The sequence below is a fragment of the Fulmarus glacialis genome, unplaced genomic scaffold (assembly GCF_000690835.1).
Source record: "Fulmarus glacialis isolate BGI_N327 unplaced genomic scaffold, ASM69083v1 Scaffold50694, whole genome shotgun sequence".
NCBI classification, from domain to species: Eukaryota; Metazoa; Chordata; class Aves; order Procellariiformes; family Procellariidae; genus Fulmarus; species Fulmarus glacialis.
The window spans coordinates 1-12627 of NW_009209657.1; the positions used below are offsets into that span (position 1 = coordinate 1).

The 12627-nt window shown below is 38.2% G+C and overlaps 2 protein-coding genes across 2 annotated transcripts; one reads left to right on the plus strand and one right to left on the minus strand.

Moving 5' to 3' along the window:
* The first annotated feature begins 1920 nt into the window (after positions 1-1920).
* On the plus strand, positions 1921-6257 carry WRB (tryptophan rich basic protein). The gene is made up of 4 exons (XM_009576889.1): positions 1921-2080; positions 3474-3541; positions 4412-4526; positions 6184-6257. Exons 1-4 carry the CDS (start codon positions 1957-1959, stop codon positions 6255-6257), a joined length of 381 nt encoding a protein of 126 aa, XP_009575184.1. The 5' UTR covers positions 1921-1956.
* Positions 6258-9515: 3258 nt separating this feature from the next.
* LCA5L (Leber congenital amaurosis 5-like) lies at positions 9516-12324 on the minus strand (the record flags this gene model as incomplete). Its single annotated transcript, XM_009576890.1, is given in 4 exon segments — positions 9516-9633; positions 9635-10094; positions 11785-11917; positions 12215-12324. Coding segments are annotated over 4 exon segments (821 nt in total), but the record flags the coding sequence as incomplete, so codon positions are not given.
* Positions 12325-12627: the final 303 nt, after the last annotated feature.

The following is a 12627-nucleotide window of genomic DNA, read 5'->3' on the forward strand; positions in this document are numbered from 1 at the left end:
CGCCCAGTGTTTTGCGGAGGTGGCGTCACCCCCGCCTGACAGCCGAGAGATGAGGTGAAGTGGGGCGGTGGGGGGGAGCGGTGCCGTTTCGGGAGGGCTCCCGCTGCCCGGCGGGACCGGTCACGCATCCCCAGCCGTGACTAGCAGGGCCTGGTCCTGCTCCTTGCCTTAGGAGCAGCTTGAGAGGCGGATACTGGGAAGAACTGGAGGTGATGAAACCTAGCAGCGTGACCCTGGGCGACTCCAGCAGCCTCGGTTAAGCAGGTCTCTGAAGCGAAGTTCTGGGTAGCAAGTTATCATTACCAGTGTCTTAAATGATGCTCCTGAGGCTCCAGCCCTTAGGATGTTGCAGGGAATATAAAGGACAGCTTTGCTCAGTCTTCCATATTTTCCACAGATGGACATCTCCATTGTTGAGGAGGGAGGTCAGTGGATACAGAGATTAAGGAGTTAGGCATCACGGTAGAAAACCTTAAGTCGCAGTCACTAATCAGGATGCCCCCTGGTCTGATCTTAAGCCTTTCAGTGGCAGTATGGATAACAGAATTATGGACCAATGAACTCTAACTGCCAAATAAACTTACACGTGAGCAAGCATGCTAAAGTACCTGTCATTCTGCTCTTTCAACGTAAATAACTTCACTGTCACACAGATCAGTGCACACTGTTCGATAATGGATAAAAATCCTTTAAAACATAAATTAGCAATTTGGGAAGCTGAACTTGGTGTTCCTATAGATGACTAATGAAAATCTCTGTTCAACGTTACGCTGTGGTTCATGACAAAGTAATGTTCTCATTGACTGCAGTACTGAGAACATCATTTGTGGGGAAAAAATTACATGTGTCTTGAGAAAGCTAGAAAGATTTGCTAAGGAACAGCAAGGAAAAGATTTTATGTTCTTTGTATCTTCATTTGTATGGTAAAGGGAGTTCATGAACCAACAAGCAGGTGGTGCCTCATGAAAAGAAAGTAGGAAAATAAAAGAAGGGGAGAAAATGTTTGCTAACACAACGTGTGATTACCTTTTTACATTTCTGTCAGTAGGAAATAATTTTAGCTAAGAAACCAGTAAGATGTTAGAAGAAAGTCGCATTTAAATGCATGGATAAGATGTGAGAAAAATAACTAATGCAAATTTGTGTTTCTGGTTCTGCGGCAGCGGTAAGATACTGCACTAGATGGATCACAACTCTCAGCCAGTATGGCAATTCATGTGTTTCTAACAGCCCGAGCTAGGCAATCTGTAATCTAAAGGAGCGATTCCCGGTTGGTGAGCCATGCGTTATTGGTGAGGTCTAAAATTGGGCTTCAGTGAATAAGGTTTCCACACTAATTAGGCTAGACCCTTTTGCTGAGGCTGCTGGAGCTGGAAATGAGAATGATGAATGAGTAAGGGGCATTGCTGGAGCTGGAAAGAGTAGTGATGAAAAGGAGTGCTTCCCTGGTCCTTCCTCTCCTGCAGGTATCGGGTCCTTGTCATCCAAGCAGTGCATGATGAGAACTGCAAGGAGGGAGGACAGCAGTTCAGCTCAGGGTGCAGCGGCAGGCAGGGCCTGGGAGGTTTGGAAGGTCTCGGAAGGCAGCATCATCAAGAGTGGGGAGATGAGGAGATGAAAGCAGAAATAGAGAAGGAAAAGGCAGTTAACCATAGTTAGAAAAGTTGAAAATCACTTCCCTCCAGGGACAGTAAAGCCCTTTTTGGCTTGTTTCAGTCAGAACAAGAGAGTAAATATTCTTTGGCTTTTAGAACATGTTGCAGATGTTAAGCCAAGGTTTTCCTGTGTCTTGATGAACGGGCCTTTTTTATGGGAGGCTTTTGAGTATGTAAATTGGAGATCATACTTTATACGTATTAAAGGAAATCAATGGAATTTTGGATAAATAACTGATACTATTTCTTTACTTCTTAGATATCCAGATTGTTACAGAAGGATGCAGAGCAGGAGTCCCAAATGAGAGCTGAAATTCAGAACATGAAGCAAGAACTCTCAACCATTAGTATGATGGATGAGTTTGCTAGATATGCCCGTCTGGAAAGAAAGATTAACAAAATGACTGACAAGCTTAAAACTCATGGTAGAGTGCAATGTTTACTCCCTTTTCTAGTTTCTGAAAAACATTTAGTCAAGAGTGTTTTCAATTTTAAGTATATTTCTACTTCAATTTTTTTCCTCCCCCTCTTATCCATTTCCAGTGTTCCCTTCTTTTGTTCTTTCTTTCTGGTTTTTTTTTTTCTTTAAACTTTTTGGAGAGCTTGCTTTTGTCTTTCAATTGTGCCTAGTTCTGCATACACTGATAAGGGAGTGATATAGATGTAAAATTTTTCTTACAAGGAATTTCCTGGGCTTCACTGTGTAATTATTTACTCTTTCTCAGTGATGCTCATCACTGAATCATGTTTTGAATAAGTCGAGGAAGCCCTCTGCTGTGTATCTTCACTGCAAAAGGATGCATTACTTGGTGGGGGTATTTGGTTGATGTACTACAAAATGCAAGAGAGAAAGCGTTGATGTATAAGATAACCAGATGAGATCTTTCCCGTCATTTTGCAATCCTGTTTGACCTTATGCAGCAGCTTTTGTGATACAGCTGTAGTGCTTTGCCTCTATTAATAGTTTTACAGTAGTATAGTCCATCATCTCGTGGTAAAAAGTACACGTAAATCTTTGGCACCAGAGCTTTTGCTCTTGTCTTTGCCCAAACTCACTAACTGATCCTAATAGGATAGGACACTGCTTGCTTTGTCTGCCTCCTCTGTGCAGAATGGATGGATGTTTATAGGCTCCTTGCTTGGAGAAAGGACAATATTTACAACTGGCAGTTTTGGATTGCTTTCAGTAGTATTGTTCTTAACCCAATAATTTCAATTAAACCAGATTTGAATAGTTTTCTTAGCAACCAAGTTTTTAGAAAACTTCAGGCCACCGTTACAGTTGAAGATGTGCTGTCTTCACTGGGCTTCTTTATATTGGTCTGAGGTACTGTAACAGAAGAAAAAAAGGCATGAGAAGTTTTAATACTGCACCTGACCAAGATTCATTCGGGGAAGGAATAGTCTTAACTGTGTTCCTGAATGAAATAAGGCAAAAAGCATCTGCTAAAGCCATCATTCTCCCCTTTTAGGAAAGGGAAAAATTTACTTTGTGCTTCATCTGAAGCAGGTTCTTAAATCAGTAACCACAGTGACTGTTCTCATTTGGGAACAGTGTTCTTGATTATGTGTGACATTTCTCTGTCTAGGATATCAGTGTTTTGCAACTTTTCATAGTAGCGTTAATAAGTAACTACGGTATGATATGGACCTAGCACTTTCTTGCAGAAGGGTACTTTCAATATAGCTATGAGTCATTTGAAAAGACATTTTTAAACGGTGTAATGTATTTGAAGAGTGAAATATTAACACATTAATAGTTTTATGTAAGCATAATTCACTGTTATAAATAATGCAGAGTAATTTTTTTTTTAACAGTGAAAGCACGAACTGCCCAATTAGCCAAAATAAAGTGGGTTATAAATATTGTGTTCTACATCTTACAAGTAAGTAAATATTTTATTATGAATACAAATTACTAAACCAAATCCTCAGTAGTGTTAGAATTCTCTCCTGCATTTATTGGCTGATGGTTAGTCACACAGGTGTTTGACATTCCAATGACACAGTGCATGCCAAACTGAAACAGTTTCTTGAAATAGAAGGGAGAAATGTTGCTGATAAGGTCAGGTAGTTGTGGATGGAAGGAGTTCTGAGTTTCTTTTTAGCTCTGTGTTTCTGGTTTTGAGATGACAAGATACGAGTTTGTCTTAGCTCCTTCATCACTGTTTGGTTTTTTTTTTTTTTTCCATGTATACATGGCACTGGACCCAGGAAAGTTCTGATACCTGTAAATATATTTTGCTTACGTTTTTGAAAACAAAATGTGCTTTTGATGGGGATGCAAATCTCCACTTAGAGCTGCTGCACATTTTGCCACAGTGCCTCATCAGATTGTCTCTGTAATTCAGACTTGGTGCCAAAGAATTGTCTGCTAATAAGGATGACAGTGGTCAACCTGAAGATATCTTTGGGGTAATGTTAAAGCTAGTTGGATTCCTAGCAGGCACGGATTATGGCTAAAACAGTCATCAGAACTTAACAGCTACTATTACTATGTTCGTCTATGCTAGAGTTGAACCAGGGTCTCAAAAGCAAGCAGTATTTTCCAACATTTTACTGCTACCTCTTAATATTGTGTATAAAGTTAAGGTCATACTCAGTTTAAAAATACTTTGAACTTGCTTAAGAACAACATAAAATAACAAAGAAACTATTCCCTTTAATTAGAATTTGTGATTTATTGCTTCAAAACAGCAGTGGAAATGTACTTTGATGTGTATTATTATCCAAACTAATAAAAATTTCAATTCTAGGCTGCCTTGATGATCTCTCTCATTTGGAAGTACTATTCTGAGCCAGTTACGGTGCTTCCAAGCAAATGGCTTGCTCCGCTGGAGCGCTTGGTAGCCTTTCCTACGGGGGTGGCAGGTAAGGACTGTACCGTAGAAAAAAATACATTTCCCAAGCCCATGCGGATGCTAACAATGTAGTGATGAAGAGCATCCATAGATTAAAAGCACTGCTTCTGTACGTTTCTTCTAACTCCCGAAACACAGGGAGGTGTTTCAAACATATGATTGATTAGCTGTTTCCTATGTATTCAATGAAATGGCCTATTTTATTTCTTCTCAAACAGCGCAGCTTTATCTTAATATGAAACAGACCCTGGAGAAGATTTCAAATCAGAAATGTTTTTATATTAAGGAATCCACTGGAATAGCAGAATTGGGTTTAAAAGTGGGCAAATACTTCATAGGTCTGTATTGCTTACATGTGTTTCTTACAAACTGCTGGGGTTTCATAGTAGTGTAACTCCGGAACGATTTAGGTATGCTCTCTCTTGGCATTTTGCCTTGTCCGTTCCTACCCTTTTTCCCATCGCACTTCTATTGCATTTTTACCTACTTAAATCCTTTTCTTTTGGGCAGCTTAACGAATTAATGATCAGAACGATATCACAGGCTGTAGATACCTGTTTCTGAGTGAAAAGCGTGCTGGCTCTATGCGAACGGGATAAGTAGACAGGCAGAATGACAGGACAATGTAGTGTGGAAATTTACCATTAATGCTGCTGGTGAATCTTCATGTTAGGCTTGTAAGTCCCCACTGCCTTAGAAGGAATTCCAAAATATGTTGGAATTGTATGTTTTTGTATCTTTACTATCTGTCTAGAGAATGATTTGTATCCAGCAAGCTTACTGGACAAGGGAAGAGTCTGCTTCTGTGCAGGGTGGGGGAATAGTCCTTATTATTTAAATAGCATTTGAAGGGATTTAAAAAGGTTCACATCCATGTCTGCCTTCAAATCTCCTTTTTTGTCTTGGCTGATAATCACAGTAAAAAGATCGCTTTTGAATTCTAGGCGAAAAAATGTCTAAAAATCACCAGAAAGGTAGTTTCTTCACATGTGTGCTATGAATAGCTACGTATTCCATGATACTATGTAGGATGATTCTATGTCATCTGCAACATGGATGTGCTGTGTATTACGGTCAGGGCACACCCTCTTTTCCACCATACCAATGCAAATTTCTGTGCTGCTAGTTGGAATGACAGGAGGCTTTAAAACAGCAGTGCAAGGCGTCTGGGTCAGTAGCGAAGGCCTCAGTAGTGTTTTTCTATATAGCTGTGTGGAGAGCAAGGGGAAAGGAGAGAAGTATGGATTTCATACTTCTAAAAGGAGTGATTTAAATTTCGGAGGAAGTTTACTTTTTACCTATCTCAAATCTTGAATTTAGGTTCTAGCAAAGTATTCCATTACTTGCCATGCCTTAGACATTTTCTATTAGGTACATAGCAAATGTTTTTAGAAGCTGTGGGTTGTATATGCTGCACTTTGGCTCATATTCATGTTATTTGGTACTCTTTTCCACGGACAACCTTCAGATTTTCTTGGGACCAGCATGGAGTTAGCTGCCATCCCTTGAAGGGAGACATTTGTATACAAAAAGAAAGATGTTTTGTTCCTGTTCACCTCATAACTCTTTAAGTTTCGTTTTTCACACTTCCAAAGTTGTTTTCAGAAGCTTGTGTGCTTCAGGGTTATTGATGCAATGACTTAAATAGTTTTTTCTATCTCTTTCAGGTGGTGTTGGAATTACATGTTGGCTTGTGGTTTGTAATAAAGTTGTAGCTATCATGCTACACCCTTTCAGCTGAAGGAATCTCAGTATTCCATGGAGCCCTCAACTACATTTTCATTATCACTGTTTTAAATTAATTTAAAAAAAAAAAAAAAAAAGAACAGTTGTCTTTCATGAGACTAGGTCTGAGATAATCTTTGTTACTTCATTTGGATATCAGTCAGTATTTCTTTCGATTTATTTTATTTTTCCTTAATTTGTTTTTCGGTTTGGTGGTCAGTTTTCAAAGAATAGCATTGCTGTTTATAGAACCTCATTTTGTGTCTATGTCGACAAGTATGAACACTGATTCATGGCAGAACCGTAAGACTTTGTCATGGCATATGTTCACCAAAATCTAAAAGTGTTGGATTTGTGTTTTTAAGTTGGAAATGCACTTGCATTAGGAATTAATTTGGGAGCTTTGCTGTTTCTTCGCTGTATAATATGGCAGTTTGACCCAAAGGTGGGTTTGTATTTGGTGACAAGTGGTGCTAGAGGATAGAGGTAGGTGGTTTGGTTGGCTTAGCGTAAAACAGAATTAGTTTCCTCCTTGTTATTTTTCACACGAGAATTGGTGTGTTCTCGGGCTGTCTTAGAAAATGTGTTACTGATATATACACAGAATCAACCCTTAAGAGACTCACTCAGTTGCCAAATACAGGATGGCTGGCTACTTTTTCTTCCCTGACTTTTAAAATTCATTGAAAATGCTTCAATTTTTTCCTAGTTTTATTGATTACTGACCTTTCCTTCCTTAACATTTTTTCCGCTTCCCAAACTGAGTGAGGATCACTGAAACTATTTCCTTCCATGTTTTGGGAGGAAAGGTCTGGCCAACCTTCTCAAGCTCCAGGTTAAGAAAGAGAAAGTAGAAGACAGTGCTGTTCCTTCAGAGGACTACATTTCTAAGGGCTTTAGCATATACTAATGACAGTCCAGGATAGCCGGAAACAGCTATGCAAATGTTAAAAGGCAAATCAGTGATTTAAATGTCTGAAGTAGTAGCAGAATGGTAGCAAGCAGGAGGAGGAGGGAAAACAATTTTCTCTTTTGGAGTAAATCCTTCTTGCTGTATTTAGGTACAGGAAACAGCCACAATATTTGGAATTTGAAGGTGGAATTCTTCCTAGTGCCGTGCCTGTAGAACTGTGACAAAGTTGCGTTGTCTTCCATGCTACAGCAGTATCTGCAACCCTGCCATTGCTGTCCCCTAAGACAAATGGGTGGTTTACACAGTTCTCGTTCCAGGCCGCCTTTTTTTTTTTTTTTGACATGAGCCTGAACAAAGCTGTAGGGGACACCTTTCCCTCTTCTGCTGGGCTTTGGCGATTCTGGTTCAGCGCCCCACTCTGTACAGTGGAATGCGTCTGTCATGTTATTTCAGGCCCTTTGCCTTCCTGCAGGAAGGGGCTAGGGCCCCTCCATAATTAGCACTGCCTTTAGAAATTAGTTCAAAAGGTCATGATACATCGTGTGTGTCTATGTATATATGCATGAAATGTTTTTTTTTTTTAAATGTTAATTTAAAAAAAAATGGTTTTATATTAGGGATTACATTTAGCCAACATGAAAATAGATGCATTAAATTTCGTCAAGGAAAAAACGTTGTGATTGAATGTTATGTGTAATTGCGGTTTTATTAATGAAATAAAGCTTTTCAACCCATCTCAAGTTTTCTAATCCGTTTTTCACTGTTAATTACAGTTTTCCTAAAAAAAGAAAAAAAAAAACCCCAAAACCCAGACCAACAACACCCCCCCCATGTTCTTGCGTAAGGAGATACTGCTGGAATCAACAGGCCCAATTTATTATTTTTTTTTAAGTATTCGGGACAGGTTATTTAACTATGTCGTTGACATATTTCTGAATCTAAAGATGTGGTAAATGATATTTCTACTTAGCTTGTTACGGAGTTTAATACAGCGAAGTCAAGAAGAGCAGCATCAGTTAAAATCTTCACAATGGCATTTGCTGCTTATCCACACTTGGCACGGGGTCATCAGGTATGCAGTGCGGTCAAGCGTTTGGGTGAGTAAGAGCAAAAAGGCTTTTGGTCATCTAGTCAGCCCAAGCAGAGGAGCGTTGGATTATGTATGCTTGTTTGCTCTCAGCTTTGGGACAGCGGTAAAGGCACTGTAGAAGTATTGGTTCATAGAGGAGAAACACCTACCCTCCTGACTACACGAAGTCATTCTTTGAAACCTGTCCGCTGTACAGCTTAAGCACCACTTCAAGAAAACCCTTCGAAATTTTGAAAAGAAATATGCTGCAAGTAGGTTCAGATCTGAATGTCTTAACCACCTTTTGCGGTATAATTTTTTGAAGTGTTTTTTTAAGTGCTGCTATCTTTTAAAATTAATAGAATACACATAGTTTTCCCTAACGTCACATTTTAGCAAACGTTTCATGAATTACTACGAGGAACAAAACATAATCCTCCTACCCTCGCTTACATAACCTTAAACACAGGATTTTTAAAGGCTTTTTGAGAACTGGATATGCCTGACTTCTCCAAAACAATAGTTTACTCTTGCACATTCATCTTTGGATGTCAGCTGTGGAAGTTACCAGGCAAACTGCTTTGATAAGTTCTAACTGGAAAAGAATGAAGCTTTAGAGCTTTATAACGCTAGTGAAAACAGCGTAATAGCAAATTATTTTTATTGTGTGTGAATTCTGGAAGGTATTTCAGGAGTGAAGAAAATAAAAAAATTTTTTTTTATTGCATTGTTGGCACTAACCCAATAATGAACCTTATGAAAGCAGATTGCTCACTTCAGTTAGCTAACAAATAATCAGCTTCAAAATTCAAACTGCAGAGAGAATGCAAAAAAATGGAAATTACAAAACAAAGTCTAACTCCGACACCTGGTAACAGGTAAAAGTGTCGTAATTGTTAAGGCACTCTTACTAAGAGGCATATGCACGCACACGGACCAAGAACAGAAGAATTTTCTTTTGTGACAACTGATTTGACTACCATTTTGGAAAAATCATTGAAAGAAATTCTCAGCACTTGTAAGATTCAATGTGCGTTTAATGAAGGTAAAAACACTCTTTTTTAAAAAATGTTTTAAATGATCCATATTTCTAGAGTAAAGAGAAGTTGATGTACTTAACTAAATATCAAAATAATTAGTTTGTGTATTCTCATGACGATTTCATTAGTGTTAGATGCTTTACATTATGAACTAGTTAGTAGCGGTGGTTTGAAATTTGGCTTGTGTAATCCTGCATCCTTTCACTTCTCTTTCTTCATTCCCCTCATGTTAGAACTTGAATGGGTGTCTCTTCAAACACAGCCCGGTCCAAAGAGTTCTTTCATAAGACTGTTTTTCCTGTCAGCAAATGTCATATGAGCGCAGCCTTCCGCTTCAGTGGAACTGTCCTTCCGCCTTGTTTTGGTAACTACCAAAAGATGGTTCATATAGCCCAAAGGAATTTTTCACTTTTGATTCAGCTGTTTCACTGCAGTCCCGACCTGCACGTCTATGGGTGCAAAGGCTGCCTTTTCTGGATTTTGTACCTGATGTAGGAAGCCCATGATGCAAATTCTCAGTGGCTTCTGAGAATATGGGGGGCTTTTTCAGCCTAATGAGTGTTTTGTTTCTTGGACCTGGAGTTACACATTTACTCCCTGCCCTCTCACTGTTATTCAGCTGTTCATCTGGCTTTTTTTCTTCTTTTGCATATTCTTTCACTGCATCTTCCTCTTTATTGTTCTCTTTTACACCGTCACTTAGAGGAGTTTGTTCAGTTTTCACCATTTTTTTCAGCTCCTGTTTAAGCAAATCTGTCTCTTTTTCTTCTTCTTTCATAAATTCCAAGCCAGTGTATTCTTCCATCAGTAGTCTGCCTTCCCTTAAATACTCTAAAATGAAATATTGTGGTTTTTAGGAATGTTCTTAAATTGCCTAGGAACATAAAGAGTCATGAAGCATTACTGAGAGCAAGTTTTACTTCCTTACTTCATTGCTTAAGTCGTTATTATTGATGGTATTTCAGTCTTGAGGGTTACGACAATACTATTCACTAATAAATATAACAGGATGGGGCAAGATTTAAACAAGATCATTGTGCCATTGAATCCAGGTAAATATCTTTATTTTTACCTTTTTCATTATGTTTAATTTTGTTAAATGGATTAGCATGCAAATATAATCAGTAATTATAGGCTAAATATAGGGCCAGAAAAGTCATGTACAATGCAACAGAGAAACCATATGAGATCTAAACTCTAATTGTAATTTTCTTGGTTTTAAATGGAACTTAAATATCTGTATGATTTTCTCTCCCTGAATTGACAACACAGTTGCTTGTTGCGTGGAGCAGAATATACTGCAACTCTCTAACCTATAAATGAATTGGCTCCACTTTTTAGTAGAAAAAGGTATGTGTATACTGAATGCTTACAGTAAATACATTTGTCTGCTGCAGGGGACAAATTATGATAGGTTCTGTGCTTCGGAGAGACTCAGAGTACCTCCAAAATGAGATAGAGTCCAAGCTTAAAGGAGAAGTATGAAGTTGCAATAATTAAAATAGCTAAATAAGACTTCAATAAATAAGTCTCGTATCGGCAGTGGGAGAAAGCCAGAAGAGAGTCTGGCAAACAGTGAGGAGAGAGATTCACAGGCAAAATCAGAAGACCTGTGTTTTCTGTCAGTTTTAGAAGGAGATTTCAAAGACAAATGGTGACTTCAGTTATCTGGTGGGGCCTGGAAAGGCTGCAGGCTGAAAAGGCAGAGTAAAAAATACAGGAGTTAACGCATTCCAAATTACTAGCTCTGTTACTGATCTAGTAAGTGACCTCAACAACCTGTTTCACCTCTGTAAATGTGTGACCTTTAGGTCTCCTACCATTTGTGAAGTATTTAGCCTGATGGCATTCAGATCTTGGTTCTTTCTACTCACTATAGCCTTACTATAATGAAAAGAACATTAATATTTGTAGAAAGAAACCTCAGATAAAGGAAAAGATGCATTGGTTTCTTCTGTTCTATAGAATCTCTTCAAAATAAAGGTGTTTAGATGAGTCCTTTGCATATAACCATTATATAAGAACACAATAAATGGCTAAGATTCACATAAAATCTATTTACAGTGGTCATTGTAATGAGGAGGTACTCCCAGCCCTTGAAGAAGTCCTTTTCCTTTCTCAGCAATAGATCCTGAGCCAGAAACATATGTTGACATCAGCTATGATGAAGATTCACAACCAACAATTTGAGATCAGTATTTGATTAGTGTGGAATTAGCAAGCTATTAACTGAAGTATACTTTTACAGTTAAAGCACTGACTTTTTACCAACGTGACCAGGAACTCCGTTTAGAAGTACAGCAGTATGAAGATGCCTTGTGCTGTGGAGCTGCTCTGCTGTCAGCACAGCACCGCCAGCAGCTGGATTTCAGTGACGCTTAATATATTATTTTGTTGAGCTAGTTCCTGTCAGTCAGGTACCAGCTAGTGGCTGTCAGACCCATGTAAATTACCAACACCATCGGTTCATTCAACTTTTGAAAAGATCAAATGAATTTCTGAGAAAAATTTTAAAATATACCTCTATGTGTTCTATTAAAAGTTTCTGGCTTTGGTATTTTCTTGGTTGATTGCTTTTCTGTTGTACATTGGGCATCTGTGTATGCTTCATTTGCTTTAGCTTTTTGATTCTTATCTTCGGAAGATTTTTTCTCCTATAATTGGCAATTAAAGGTAAAAATAATGAGGGAATACTTGTTTAGTGACTTTTAAAAGTAGACAGTGCAATACTTATAAAAAGATTATTAATTTCTATTACTATTATATTCTTATTTTGTATCACAATGTTTGTCCTACATATTTTTTATAATATAATTACATTCACACAAGATCCACATCCTAGAAAGTTAGGATGATGGATCAGGCTATTCAGGCATATTACTGAAACTTGGGGAATAACATACAGTTTAGTTGAGAGTTTAAACAAGGGATTGGATCCAGATCTTTCATACCTTTGTTAGCTGAATTGGACTTTTTTCTGTTTCCTGAGTTTGGTACTGTGACAGCAGCAGTGATCTAAAACTCTGTTTATCTACTTGTACTGATCTGTTTATACTAAGACCTATTGGAAAAGGACAATCGTTAGTAATACAGTAGTTTCTGGAATTATATTGTTGGTATAAACAAAAGATATCTTTGATGACTGATAATACTGGTAGGTGGCCTAGGATTTAAACATTTTTTTGCTGCATGTCTTAATGCCCTTTAATAAGGAAATTTTGTGTTCTGCCCGATCTATAAATGCTAAAACTGGAATGCAAACATAGCTACCTGAACTTTTGAGCGTTTTCATCCGTACATCGGTACATCATAAATATACTTAAGTTTTAGATCTACAAAGTCATAGAATCATTAAGGTTGGAAA